The sequence below is a fragment of the Saccoglossus kowalevskii genome, chromosome 6 (genome assembly GCF_978046115.1).
Source record: "Saccoglossus kowalevskii chromosome 6, keSacKowa6.1, whole genome shotgun sequence".
Lineage (NCBI taxonomy): Eukaryota > Metazoa > Hemichordata > Enteropneusta > Harrimaniidae > Saccoglossus > Saccoglossus kowalevskii.
The window spans coordinates 30,777,017-30,791,858 of record NC_140646.1 but is presented as its reverse complement, the minus strand read 5'-3'; the positions used below and the strand labels follow the sequence as shown (position 1 = coordinate 30,791,858).

At 36.5% G+C, this 14,842-nt stretch overlaps 1 protein-coding gene across 1 annotated transcript in view; it reads left to right on the top strand.

The window, feature by feature from the left end:
- LOC100376343 (uncharacterized) overlaps positions 1-14,485 on the top strand; it is a 124,826-nt gene extending 110,341 nt beyond the window's left edge. Inside the window, exons 4-5 of the mRNA XM_002741444.3 lie at positions 12,234-12,323; positions 12,698-14,485. Coding sequence (XP_002741490.2) covers positions 12,234-12,323; positions 12,698-13,441 — 834 coding nt within the window. The 3' untranslated portion in view covers positions 13,442-14,485. The remainder of the gene's footprint in view (positions 1-12,233; positions 12,324-12,697) is intronic.
- The last annotated feature ends 357 nt before the right edge of the window (positions 14,486-14,842 follow it).

Below are 14,842 nucleotides of genomic sequence, written 5' to 3'. Positions count from 1 at the left end.
TTTGGTTATGTAAAGTGATAGTTTGCCTAAGAATACCTAATGCACGTTATGCTTTCATTACCAGATTTTCAATGGCAAGTTTAAAATTACCATTACTTTGAAAAATGATACCAAGATAGTTATATGATGTAACTACTTGGATTTTGTTATCATTTAGGTAGAAATCCATTTCAATTAGCCTACCTAATTTATTAAATACAATAAGGTTTCATGAATAGAGGATGGGTATCATGTAGGTTTCCTGGAGAGTGGATGGGTATCATGTAGGTATCCTGAATAGTGGATGGGTATCATGTAGGTTTCATGAATAGAGGATGGGTATCATGTAGGTTTCCTGGAGAGTGGATGGGTATCATGTAGGTTTCATGAATAGAGGATGGGTATCATGTAGGTTTCATGAATAGTGGATGGGTATCATGTAGGTATCCTGAATAGTGGATGGGTATCATGTAGGTTTCGTGAATAGAGGATGGGTATCATGTAGGTTTCCTGGAGAGTGGATGGTATCATATAGGTTTCCTGAATAGTGGATGGGTATCATGTTGGTATCCTGAATAGTGGATGGGTATCATATAGGTTTCCTGAATAGTGGATGGGTATCATGTAGGTATCCTGAATAGTGGATGGGTATCATGTAGGTTTCATGAATAGAGGATGGGTATCATGTAGGTTTCCTGGAGAGTGGATGGGTATCATGTAGGTATCCTGAATAGTGGATGGGTATCATGTAGGTTTCATGAATAGAGGATGGGGATCATATAGGTTTCATGAATAGAGGATGGGTATCATGTAGGTATCCTGAATAGTGGATGGGTATCATGTAGGTTTCATGAATAGAGGATGGGTATCATGTAGGTTTCCTGGAGAGTGGATGGGTATCATATAGGTTTCCTGAATAGTGGATGCGTATCATAAAGGTTTCCTGAATAGTGGATGGGTATCATGTAGGTATCCTGAATAGTGGATGGGTATCATGTAGGTTTCATGAATAGAGGATGGGTATTATGTAGGTTTCTTGGAGAGTGGATGGGTATCATGTAGGTATCCTGAATAGTGGATCGGTATCATGTAGGTTTCATGAATAGAGGATGGGTATCATATAGGTTTCCTGAATAGAGGATGGGTATCATGTAGGTTTCCTGAAAAGTGGATGGGTATCATGTAGGTTTCCTGGATGGATGGATTGGTATCTTTTGGGATACAATGAGTGATAAGTGAGTATATATCTAGTATGTTGAATGGGTATTCTGGAAGTTGAATGGGTAACCTGAAATGTAGATGGGTGTCCTTAATTGTATACAGTTATCCCCTTGAATGGCTCCATTGAGTTTCAATGTATTTAATATTGGTGAATTTGTAAAATCAGATTTATGAATATGAACATTTTCCAAAAGTAAGCTGCAAACTCATCATGTGACTTCTTTACTAGTATATTATGTAGATTGCTAGTTAATAATTTAAATTTTAAGAATGTTTCAAACCATGTCGGTTGAAATTTATACAAACCTCAAACCCTCAATCCTAACCCACCACTTTCTACCCTTCTCCCATAATTATATACATCTGAACCATGTCTTGTGCAATTAAAAATGGCGTATAGTAGCTCTCTGTTATTTTCGTTTAGATATTTAATAATTGCAGATAATAACGAAATAACAATCCATTGTGTTTCTAGTTTTTCTAGACTTTAATCCCTCTTTCTGCGATAGCAGCTATGTATGAAATAATGGATATTATCAGTATTGTGCATACTTGGTGTAGTAGAGAAGCTTTGGATTACAACGCATAAAAATGATAACGACATCAACATAATTATGATGGTGAGACAGGTATTAAAAGGTCCAACATGTATAGTATGCCTTGCTGAGCTTAGTCACTAGGAAACAAAGCCGCTGAATGGGAGGAAAATGAGAATAATGTCAAAACTATTTGCTAGCTGAATAATGGAGTTTAACTCCTTGTAGGACACAAGTTGATCCCGTTAAATGTATGCACGATTGAGCTGCCCAGGGTTAATGACAGGAGCTCGTCTTAGAGAATTTCCACTAATGAGAATTGTTCATATTTTCTACCACAGTTAATGATCGTTTATTTTTTCTACTGAGATGAGGGGAATCTGTGTTGTCTGATATTTTACTGTAATGACTCATTTTACTAATACTACTCAGTAATGCTGTTAAGAATAGGATATCAAAATCTACATCATTAGTACGTACTGTCTAAAGATATTAACCAATGGATTCTGTGATTTTCAAACTGTAATTTCATAGCTGAGAATTCTTCTCTACCATTTTTTCATTTTATTAAGATGGAGAATTTTATGTTAACTTTGTTTTACTTGAGAATTATACTCATAATTTGGCAAATTACAAAAATCTAACAATTCATTTGTGTGTTAATATGATTGTATCATAGCAATATTATGTATTCTGCATTATTGTCTTCTATCCAGGAATGCCATTGATGGGTCTAAATTTACCCTTTTTTACCTTAATTTACATTGACACATTGCTCTTCATCCTGATGACATCTCAAAGTTGTAGCTCATATTAAACATGGAAAATTGATCTGAAACTGACACATGCAGTTGTTTCGGTGACCTCATTTGCATATTATGGAGGATATCTTGAATAATTAATAAGACTTAGCTATCAAGTATACTTTTATAACAGTCTCCTTGACAGAGGATCTTGTTTATAAGCCTTCCTGAGCATATTAGGATTATTTAAATTGCACTCATTAATGACTAATGACAAAAAAATAATTTGTAAGTACTCGGTACACACAACAGAGAAAAATGTGGATGGATTCACCAAATGTTAGCAAGTTCGCTACTGAGATATCTGATTTTAAAAAATTGATAAAAAAATGGCTGAATTGCTTTGAGTTAAAAGGAATTTTTCTCAGATTGTCTGATTTTTCATTGGGAAAATTTCACGTAATTCTTTAGATGTATAGACCGGATATAGAATGTGGGAGTGGGAAATAGACCTGATCATATGAAATTCCTTTCATAACTTGCACAGTGTGTATCTAAATAATTTAATATTTGGTGAAAAAAAACAAATGAACAATTCAGTGATTTTTAAATGAACTTTTAAGCTATCAGAAAATATGTATGAAACTCTGAAAAGTAGTTTTTGATATAGAATTATGTCTGTATAAAGCATTTGTATAGAATGACATTTTTGTATGTAATTTATTATTTCTGTTGATTAATACCCTGGGAAGAGACTGGATATGGTACCATATGTGTTATTTGGTGTCCATGTAAGAGGCTAGATATGGTTTGTCACCCTGGAGTATATCGTACAGTATATGTTAGTTGGTTATGGTTTGGTGCCTGAGAAGATGCTGGATGTGGTTTGTTACCCAGGAAGCTGATGGTATCATATGGTTTAATGCCCTGGTAAAAGACTGGATATGGTTTGTCACCCAGGAAAGAGGTGAGTTGGTGCCCTGGGATGAGGCTGGATATGGTTTGTTGCCAAGGAAATGGATGTACATAACATGTGGTGTGTCTTTCTGTGAAGAGGCTGGATATGGTTTGGATATGCATGGTTTGTCACCCAGGAAAGAAGAGTCTGGATGAGATTTGTCATCAGGAAATGGATGTACATAACATGTGGTTTTTCACCCTGGGAAGAGGCTGGATATGGTTTGCTACCCAAGAAAAAAGATGGTACTTTATGGTTTGGTGCCCCAGGAAGAAGCTTGTTATAGTTTCTCACCCAGGAAAGAAAAGTTACCATATGAGTTGGTGCCCTTGGAAGAGGCTGGATGAGGTTTGTCATCAGGAAATGGATGTACATAACATGTGGTTTTTCGCCCTGGGAAGAGGCTGGCATCATATGGTACCATATGGCTGGATATGGTTTGTTGCCAAGAAAAGAGGCTGCTTTTAATTAATGTGGAGAGTGCTTTATGAATAACTCTAAGGATTTTTACTGTGGATAACGGTTTACTTTAATCAATTACTATAATTAACTACTCCAATTAAAACATAATTTTTCTGTGAATATTACTTCTCTTTCTGGAAACATAGTTTCATTGAGTAGCAGCCTCTTTCTATATTGAAGTAACTGTAGTCCCCATCTTTCAGCCATTGTAGCCTCTTCCCAGCACTAGCTCATATTACAGTGTGGTTTCTAGGAAAGAGGATGAAATCAAGCAAACTTTTTGAGTAATTGTGTAATACAGTCATTGCATGTGAAGGCATTGTTTTTATAGCACACGCAATCATTAATTTTATCTTCGAGGACAATGATTTATGTGGCAGTGCAGTTCGCTTTGTAATAAAAGGTGAACAAAAAATACTTACATCGTGATGAACCGTCTTTTGTCTTGTATCAGCTAATAACGTTATTTCAAAAATTACGACACTCTTTTCATAAAGTGACAGAACGTAAAATGTAATTTGTACAAAATGCATTGCCAGGAAAAATGTGTGCTATCTTTTTATTAGGTTCTTAGGGATATTTTAATTGACTGTAAATGTATGTCAAACTGAGCAAGCTGTGGCAGCTATACTTTATGAATTACATATATAGGATTTTACTAATTTTCTCTTTAAAAGTATTATCTAGCAATGTATATTTCAAAGTGCAGGAAAACATTGTTCAGTTTATAAGTTTATGGAGATAGAACTGAAAAAATGGTGTTTGATGTCCAGTTTACACAGAGTTCAGTTTGGACAGGTTTTCAGTTTACACATGGTTCAGTTTTAGTCAGGTTTGCAGTTTACACATGTTTCAGTTTAGAAGGGTTTTCAGCTTACACATGGTTCAGTTTACACAGTGATCCAATTTACACATGGTTCAGTTTAGACAGGTTTTCAGTTTACACATGGTTCAGTTTAGTCAGGTTTGCAGTTTACACATTGTTCAGTTTAGACAGGTTTTCAGTTTACACATGGTTCAGTTTAGACAGGTTTTCAGTTTACACATGGTTCAGTTTAGACAGTGATCTAGTTTATACAGGGTTCAGTTTATACAGGTTTTCAGTTTACACATGGTTCAGTTTAGACAGTGATCTAGTTTATACAGGGTTCAGTTTAGACAGGTTTTCAATATACACATGGTTCAGTTTACACATGGTTCAGTTTAGACAGGTTTTCAGTTTACACATGGTTCAGTTTAGACAGTGATCTAGTTTATACAGAGTTCAGTTTAGACAGGTTTTCAGTTTACACATGGTTCAGTTTACACATGGTTCACTTTAGACATGGTTCAGTTTAGACAGGTTTTCAGTTTACACATGGTTCAGTTTAGACAGGTTTTCAGTTTACACATGGTTCAGTTTAGACAGGTTTTCAGTTTACACATGGTTCAGTTTACACATGGTTCAGTTTAGACAGGTTTTCAGTTTACACATGGTTCAGTTTAGAAAGGTTTCTATTTTATGCAAGGTTTTGTTTAGACTGGTTTACAGAGGATTGGGTTGACACAGATTTCCATGTGCATCATGTGTTTTACTGGAATTGAAGCCCATTCCGAGACAATACTGATATGTTAATTTTAATTTTACAACTTTGGTATGCCAGCATGGTGGTTGTGGCTTCAAACTACCTGTATCATAGTTCCAAAGTTTAAACACTGGCCTGTTGTATCTGTATCCCATTAGGGAAACCATAATTGGCCACTCAAGTAATATCACACACCAGTTAAAAAATGCAGCATTATGGCTTGGCTTTATTACCTCTGAATCCAGTATGGTGGATAGAAATCATAATAAATTGAAATTATTCTTTTTAACTGGAATAAAAAGTAATGTTATATATATTCAGATGTAATATATATATATATATATATATATATATATATATATATATATATATATATATATATATATATATATATATATATATATATATATATATATATATATATATATATATATATATATATATATAGATGAAACCATTTGAGGAATAGTACATTATGCGCTGAATATATCTAATCCCAGCCAGCATCTATGGCCTTTTATCTCTGTGATATCTATTTTTATTTGCCACTGAAAATTTATATGTACCCATGTGTCCCAAGGATTATTATTTCAAGTAAATATAGCGCCAGCAAAATGTGCCACAAGGGGAGTTTTATGTGGGAATGTGGAATAGACTAGATATTGGTATGTGGGAATGGCGAATAGACTAGATATTGGTATGTGGGAATGGGGAATAGACTAGATATTGATGTGTGGGAATGGCGAATAGACTAGATATTGGTATGTGGGAATGTGGAATAGACTAGATATTGGTATGTGGGAATGGTGAATAGACTAGATATTGGTATGTGGGAATGGGGAATAGACTAGATATTGGTATGTGGGAATGGGAAATAGACTGGATATTAGTATGTGGGAATGGGGAATAGACTAGATATTAGTATGTGGGAATGTGGAATAGACTGGTTATTGGTATGTGGGAATGGCGAATAGACTAGATATTAGTATGTGGGAATGTGGAATAGACTAGATATTGGTATGTGGGAATGGCGACTAGACTAGATATTGGTATGTGGGAATGGGGAATAGACTAGATATTGATATGTGGGAATGGGGAATAGACTAGATATTAGTATGTGGGAATGGTGAATAGACTAGATATAGTGTGGGAATGGCGAATAGACTAGATATTTCTATGTGAGAATGGGGAATAGACTAGATAACGGTGTGTGAATGGGGAAATAGACCTGATATAGTGTGAGGGTGTGGGAAATAGACCTGAAATAGTGTGTGGGAATGGGAAATAGACCTGATATAGTGCGTGGGAATGGGAAATAGACCTGGTATAGTGTGTGGGAATGGGAAATAGACTAGATATTTCTATGTGAGAATGGGAAATAGACTAGATAATGGTGTGTGAATGGGGAAATAGACTAGATATAGTGTGGGAATAGGGAATAGACCCGATATAGTGTGTGGGAGTGGGGAATAGACCTGATATAGTGTGTGGGAATGGGAAATAGACCTGATATAGTGTGTTGGAATGGGAAATAGACCTGATATAGTGTGTGGGAATGGGAAATAGACCTGATATAGTGTGTGGGAATAGGAAATAGACCTGATATAGTGTGTGGGAATGGGAAATAGACTAGATATAGTGTGGGAATGGGGAATAGACTAGATATTTCTATGTGAGAATGGGGAATAGACTAGATATAGTGTGGGAATGGGGAAATAGACCTGATAAAGTGTGAGGGAATGGGAAATATTGATCTGATATAGTGTGGGAATGGGGAAATAGACCTGATATAGTGTGAGGGAATGGGAAATATTGATCTGATATAGTGTGTGGGAGTGGGGTATAGACCTGATATAGTGTGTGGGAATGGGAAATAGACATGATATAGTGTGTGTGAATGGGAAATAGACCTGATATAGTGTGTGGGAGTGGAAAATAGACTAGATATTTCTATTTGAGAATGGGGAATAGACTAGATATAGTGTGGGAATGGGAAATAGACTAGATATTTCTATGTGAGAATGGGGAATAGACTAGATATAGTGTGGGAATGGGGAAATAGACCTGATATAGTGTGAGGGAATGGGAAATAGACCTGATATAGTGTGTGGGTATGGGAAATAGACCTGATATAGTGTGTGGGAATGAGAAATAGACCTGATATAGTGTGTGGGAATGGGAAATAGACCTGATATAGTGTGAGGGTGTGGGGAATAGACCTGATATAGTGTGAGGGTGTGGGGAATAGACCTGATATAGTGTGTGGGAGTGGGGAATAGACCTGATATAGTATGAGGGTGTGGGGAATAGACCTGATATAGTGTGTGGGAGTGGGGAATAGACCTGATATAGTGTGAGGGTGTGGGGAATAGACCTGATATAGTGTGTGGGAATGGGAAATAGACCTGATATAGTGTGAGGGTGTGGGGAATAGACCTGATATAGTGTGAGGATGTGGGGAATAGACCTGATATAGTGTGTGGGAATGGGAAATAGACCTGATATAGTGTGAGGGTGTGGGGAATAGACCTGATATAGTGTGTGGGAATGGGAAATATACCTGATATCGTGTGATGGTGTGGGGAATAGACCTGATATAGTGTGTGGGAATGGGAAATAGACCTGATATAATGTGAGGGTGTGGGGAATAGACCTGATATAGTGTGAGGGTGTGGGGAATAGACCTGATATAGTGTCATGGTGTGGGGAATAGACCTGATATAGTGTGAGGGTGTGGGGAATAGACCTGATATAGTGTGAGGGTGTGGGGAATAGACCTGATATAGTGTGAGGGTGTGGGAAATAGACTAGATATAGTGTGAGGGTGTGGGGAATAGACCTGATATAGTGTGAGGGTGTGGGGAATAGACCTGATATAGTGTGAGGGTGTGGGGAATAGACCTGATATAGTGTGAGGGTGTGGGGAATAGACCTGATATAGTGTGAGGGTGTGGGGAATAGACCTGATATAGTGTGTGGGAATGGGAAATAGACCTGATATAGTGTGCGGGTGTGGGGAATAGACCTGATATAGTGTGAGGAAGCGGGGAATAGACCTGATATAGTGTGTGGGAATGGGAAATAGACCTGATATAGTGTGAGGGTGTGGGGAATAGACCTGATATAGTGTGTGGGAATGGGAAATATACCTGATATAGTGTGATGGTGTGGGGAATAGACCTGATATAGTGTGTGGGAATGGGAAATAGACCTGATATAGTGTGAGGGTGTGGGGAATAGACCTGATATAGTGTGAAGGTGTGGGGAATAGACCTGATATAGTGTGAGGAAGCGGGGAATAGACCTGATATAGTGTGTGGGTGTGGAGATTAGACCTAATATAGTGTGAGGGTGTGGGGAATAGACCTGATATAGTGTGAGGAAGCGGGGAATAGACCTGATATAGTGTGTGGGAATGGGAAATATACCTGATATAGTGTGATGGTGTGGGGAATAGACCTGATATAGTGTGTGGGAATGGGAAATAGACCTGATATAGTGTGAGGAAGCGGGGAATAGACCTGATATAGTGTGTGGGTGTGGAGATTAGACCTAATATAGTGTGAGGGTGTGGGGAATAGACCTGATATAGTGTGAGGAAGCGGGGAATAGACCTGATATAGTGTGTGGGAATGGGAAATATACCTGATATAATGTCATGGTGTGGTAAATAGACCTGATATAGTGTGAGGGTGTGGAGATTAGACCTAATATAGTGTGAGGGTGTGGGGAATAGACCTGATATAGTGTGAGGAAGCGGGGAATAGACCTGATATAGTGTGTGGGAATGGGAAATATACCTGATATAGTGTGATGGTGTGGGGAATAGACCTGATATAGTGTGTGGGAATGGGAAATAGACCTGATATAGTGTGAGGGTGTGGGAAATAGACCTGATATAGTGTGAAGGTGTGGGGAATAGACCTGATATAATGTCATGGTGTGGTGAATAGACCTGATATAGTGTGAGGGTGTGGAGATTAGACCTAATATAGTGTGAGGGTGTGGGGAATAGACCTGATATAGTGTGAGGAAGCGGGGAATAGACCTGATATAGTGTGAGGAAGCGGGGAATAGATCTGATATAGTGTGTGGGAATGGGAAATAGACCTGATATAGTGTGTGGGAATGGGAAATAGACCTGTGCATGTTGATGTTGGGATTTTATACATTTCAGAAATGCAAAAATGGAAAAATATTATTATCATTCTTAAAATGAGTACAGCAAGTGAAATTGAAAGTATTGTAATTGCCATATAATGGGCTAAGAAGGAGACCAGGTCAAATTTTCATTTTCTGAGTTTCAGTTTGATGATAAAATATCCAAAACATAATATTTTGAAGAAATTTGGTTTATTTATAAACATTACCCTGTTATACTGTGATATTATTTCTGTGAATTTATTACAAGGGTGAGTAACATTCTGTTAACTAGAGAGTATAGACACTGTCATGTTTCGTTTGTCATCTTCTCGCTCCATATTATCACTTCAGCGGAAATCATAGTTATTGCATTTTATGGCTTGCTCTGCCATTTTTATCCTGTCAATAAATGTAACTTTTCGTTACTTTTACGTTTGACATTAGCTATTAAAGGTGTCATTTTGTTATGTTATCATCTGCGCTTCCCGTTCTTTTTACCTAGTGAGCTGCGTATCAACAGTTATAAATAAATAATAAATATCTATGAGACATGTCAGATGAATTATTTCACCTTACGGCCCATTTAGCATGTGTTTTAACTTTACAAACCAAATTTACACTTGCATTCATCAGTTTCAACAGATAGGGTAGGTTGTCAAAGGCAGTTGTTTGGCAACCGTTGATGATCAAAATTAGACTATTGTACGCCTAGCCTTGCATCTTGTATGAGGCTTAATTTCTCATGTCGCTAATGAGCAGTTGAACAAAAAGTTTGTGAAAGGAAGTGCAAATGAGAAGATTTACATATCAAAGCCACATTAGGGCCGTGTTTTTAATGGCCTAGTATACGGGTGTAAGTGCAATAACTAGAATTAGAGAAAGAAAAAACTAAATTGCATGATTTTTTTTTTCATTTGCTTGATCCTCTTTGATACCGATGGAATATTAATTCGAGATGCAGCAGCGGAGATCAAAAGAGTGCAGCTTAAATCGGGTTAACATATGCTACTGTCTTTTGTATGGAATGTCAGAAAAGAGAAAAAAGGAAGAAGCCAAATCCATATGGAACAGTTGGCCTTAGAAGGCTAGTCCTTGGTCAACAATTAGGCAAATCATGCAAAATGGTGAGGTGAAAAGCGACAGTGCTTTTGTGCGTAACCATTAATCTGTGTTCTCATAAAAAGGGAGTATAATTAGGTCAACAGATGCCACCACAATTAAAGTGTACGGGCGGTTGTCTCACGTAATAATGACGAGAATACCGCCTGCCTACCTTTCTCTCACCCACATCAAATATTTAACAACGGCATCTTTATTATCATGCTCATTTTTTTTTTGTATCGCGTTTCACTGCATCAAAGTGTGTTGCGTTTCATTAAAATTTGCATATATTATTATGCTCATGATTCATAGTATAATGGTAATCAGAACTAATTTGTATGGTAAAACAAATCATTTGGGTGGGTTTCAATGATTTGCATTGCTCAACATTTCAATTACTTCGTAATATACACATACTGCACGTTAGAAAATAAAAATAACTTTTTCAATAGTTTGCTGCGTATTATTTTTATTATTAATTTTTTTTTTTACTAATAAAACAAAGTAAAGACCTGTATAAAATAAAAGATCTTTTCATTTTTTCCATTGACCTGAGATCTGCGATGCCTCAAGGGGGAACAAGTAGTCATATACATATATTTTTGAGGAATAATTTAATTCTTTGTGAGTTGTTAATGTTTTAAAGTAACCCTCTCAATCTGCCCTCTACCAATAATCTGATATTTGATTTGTCTGAATCTAATATCCCGAGTCAAATCAAATACCAATATAGGCTTGTAAAACCAACACTTTGTCACCTCATTGTCAAAATTTGATAATAAATACAGTTGCTATTGTCATAATTTGAAGAAAAAAAATATCCACTCATCAAATGCTCCATTTCTTTTATTTATTGATTCCCCTCTGCTCATCAGGATTTTAAAGTGGAATAAAGAGGGTACATAGCTGTTATACCTATTGTTATAATAGTATCACCCAGCTATTGAAAACAATAAGCTTTATAAATACTGGGGACACCAATGACACCATACGTATGCATATCAAACTGGGGGTAAAACTGCCATTATTACAATGTGCTCTCTATCTACATTATTTAATAATAAAAATTTAATTGTAAAACTGTACAATAAACTTAATATTATATATTTAAAAAAAAAAATCAGATTTCAACACTAATGGCATGACCCCAGCGTGTCCCTAACTCCATCTGCTGTTTGCATATATATAATTACTTTTTTTTTTAATTTCAAAATGTAAAGACAATCAACGAAACTTGAAACCCTTTGAAACGCTTCATTAACATCACCATGGTAATTTGGCATTTAAAATTCAGTTTTATTACCTTACTTAATTTTTAATCATTCCCTGGCTTGCGATTTGCATATTCCTTTGTCTTTTATTTCTTTTGTCAATTTCACTTGTGACATTAATCAAAAGAAAAAATTATGACTCTACCACATGCGCACATGCGTAATTATTGTCTGATGTTTATATATGAAATATTGATTCATAATCTCTATGCTAATTTGAAATTCATTTTTTTTCCTCTTATCATTCCTTTTAGCTTCAGAAGCAATTAAATTTCTATGAAAAACACAATGCTGTGTTAACTGATCAGCTGTCGACATTACGAAAACACAGTATGCAGGTTGATGTAAGTTTTCTTTACTTCTTATGAAATTGTTTTTACTGTTGTCCTTTTTACAAATGTGAATATACATTTAAATTTAAAATAAACATAGTAATCGTAATTTTGTGTTTTACAAAGATAGTTACTTTCAGGTTTATAAACTTCTGAGGTCAATGAGTCATGTGACTGTCACATGATAGTATATAACCAATCAGAAGTGAATAAACTATATTAATCATTAACATATCACATGATAGAAGTTAGCCAATCAGTGACAAAATCACTGTTGCTATCACATGACAGTAGTTAACCAATCAGAAAAGTAGACACTACTTTAATTTTTAATGATTTCACTTCCTTCTTACAAAGTTTTTTTGAAATTTTTGTTTCAATCTTAGGCTTTGAACAGTAAGTTTGATAAAGCCCTCGTCCAGGTTGAGGAATTACGAAAAGAGAATGAAAGACTGCATACTGAGAATGCTGGCTTAAAAGCCGATGTTGAAAAATTACAAACTTATGAAGGACGATGTGAAATTCTTTCCATAGAGTTGAAAGATGCCAATCAGAAAAACAAGGAGTTAAAATTTAAAGCAAGCAAGTTGGAGAAAGAACTTGCAACGGCTACCTCTGCCAGTCAGGACAGCTGCCTTGACAAGGATAAGTTGAAGAAAAGATTACTGCAGTTGAACCTAGAAACAGAAGCACAGTCTAAGAAGGGAGAGTTGCAGCATCAACAGTTGAAGGATTTTCAATCGCAGTTAATGGAAAAAGATGCGCAACTCAGAGTGGAGCAGGAAGAGCGTGAACGACTACTTGTTCTTGTCGATACCCTGAATGAAGAGTTAAGACGAACTCGCGATCTTCTTGATCACCGACAGCAAGAACAACCACCAATCATAGAGAAGCAAAGTTTCAAGGAGTACATCCGAATGAAAAGGGAGATGGTGTCGCTACGAGAGGAAAACAACATGCTAAAGGGCAGAAAATCCAAGCATCACGCCCTGCCTAGATTGAAAATAGAATCTCCGGAAACAAGATTTCACAGCACAAACGGCTCAGCTGAATCTAAAGATCGCACCCAAGTGTACACCAAGGCACATGCGCCAGTCTCATACACTTTTAACCCATTAAGCAAAAAATGACATCTCGTTGCTGGTCTTATTAATGTAGTTCACATACTTTTTAGGTAGGTAGGGGAAGGGGAAATGTAAATAGCCAGCGTCCTAATTATCCTTCTATTTATCCTTCATAACCGGAAAAAAATCAGTTGTGGAATTGTTTATTATTCCAACAACCTCCAAGACAAATTTTTTTTTTGACAAAGAGTAAATTATCTTGGTGGTCATAATTGGCTGTAATACTAATCCTTCGTCGTAGCATGAGCCAACTGTACCCAGTCTCAGGTTCTTTAATGAATAACACTGTAGTCAATGCGATTCACATGGGGAGACATTTAAATCACTGAACATTATTAGTGTTTATAAGTGTAAATAATACAAAGGATATGTTGCTGAATACTACACATATGCATAGGGCATAACAAAATCATTTTGTTTCGCCGTCTACTTTCTTAAATTCCCGAGCTCGGCCAACCGTTAAAGAGGAAAGGGCATCTACTGCGTTTCTCTCTTAAGAACTGAGATGTGAATGAAATTTTTTTTTTTCATAAAAATGATTTGCTTGTGTGGGTACAGATTGAATTGCTCTCCTAATGAGAACCGTTTTTATGTTGAAATCAACCCTCAAGCAGTTTTTAAAAAAAAAGTCAAAAGAAAAGACAAAATGAGAACTAGCTTCAGTACACATGGCTGAGTCAAAATAGAAAATCAAGAACAGCTTTTGATGTGTACCCAGTACGCCGATGAAGATGATGATAAGGATGATAAAAGCCACAAGTAATTTTTTACTAGAGATGACAGTTCCCCAAAGGTGTGTAAGAGGCAGCCTTTAGTTAATACAACGGTATTAGATAGCTCTTGTATCGTGCTGCTATTATCTAGCGCCTTTCAACATGCATATTATCATTGTGTGGTTACTGTTGAGATGGACAAAGGTGCTGTGGGGCTCCTGTAATGCCTGAGCCCTAATTAGCACATCCAGAGTTGAGATCCTTTGTCAAACCAATGTGTACTATTACTTTTAAGCAGTTAACTGATTCTTGGCTCGGAATAAAACACATCAACAAAGTGGCTTGGCCTTCGTATATAATTGCAAATGGCTCCTATTGTCTTCGACTTTCCCCCGGTCGGCAACGCTTCCACAAACCAGCCAAGATAATTTATCTAAATGACACTACTTTGTAAATCTATATTTCAAATTGGCGTATTTTTTGTATAATCATCTTTACTTGTCATTAAGGAAATCTTGTGCTCACTCTTCCTCCCGATTCATCCCCCTATTCTGATTCTCGTAATGGCATTCACCCGGAAGGGGAATAAGATCATCCCTAAGACTACGTCATCAGTTAATACTGCTAGATGTATATTTGATTAGCATATCCGAAAGATATGAATATTTCACATCTTTAATCGACCAACATTGAA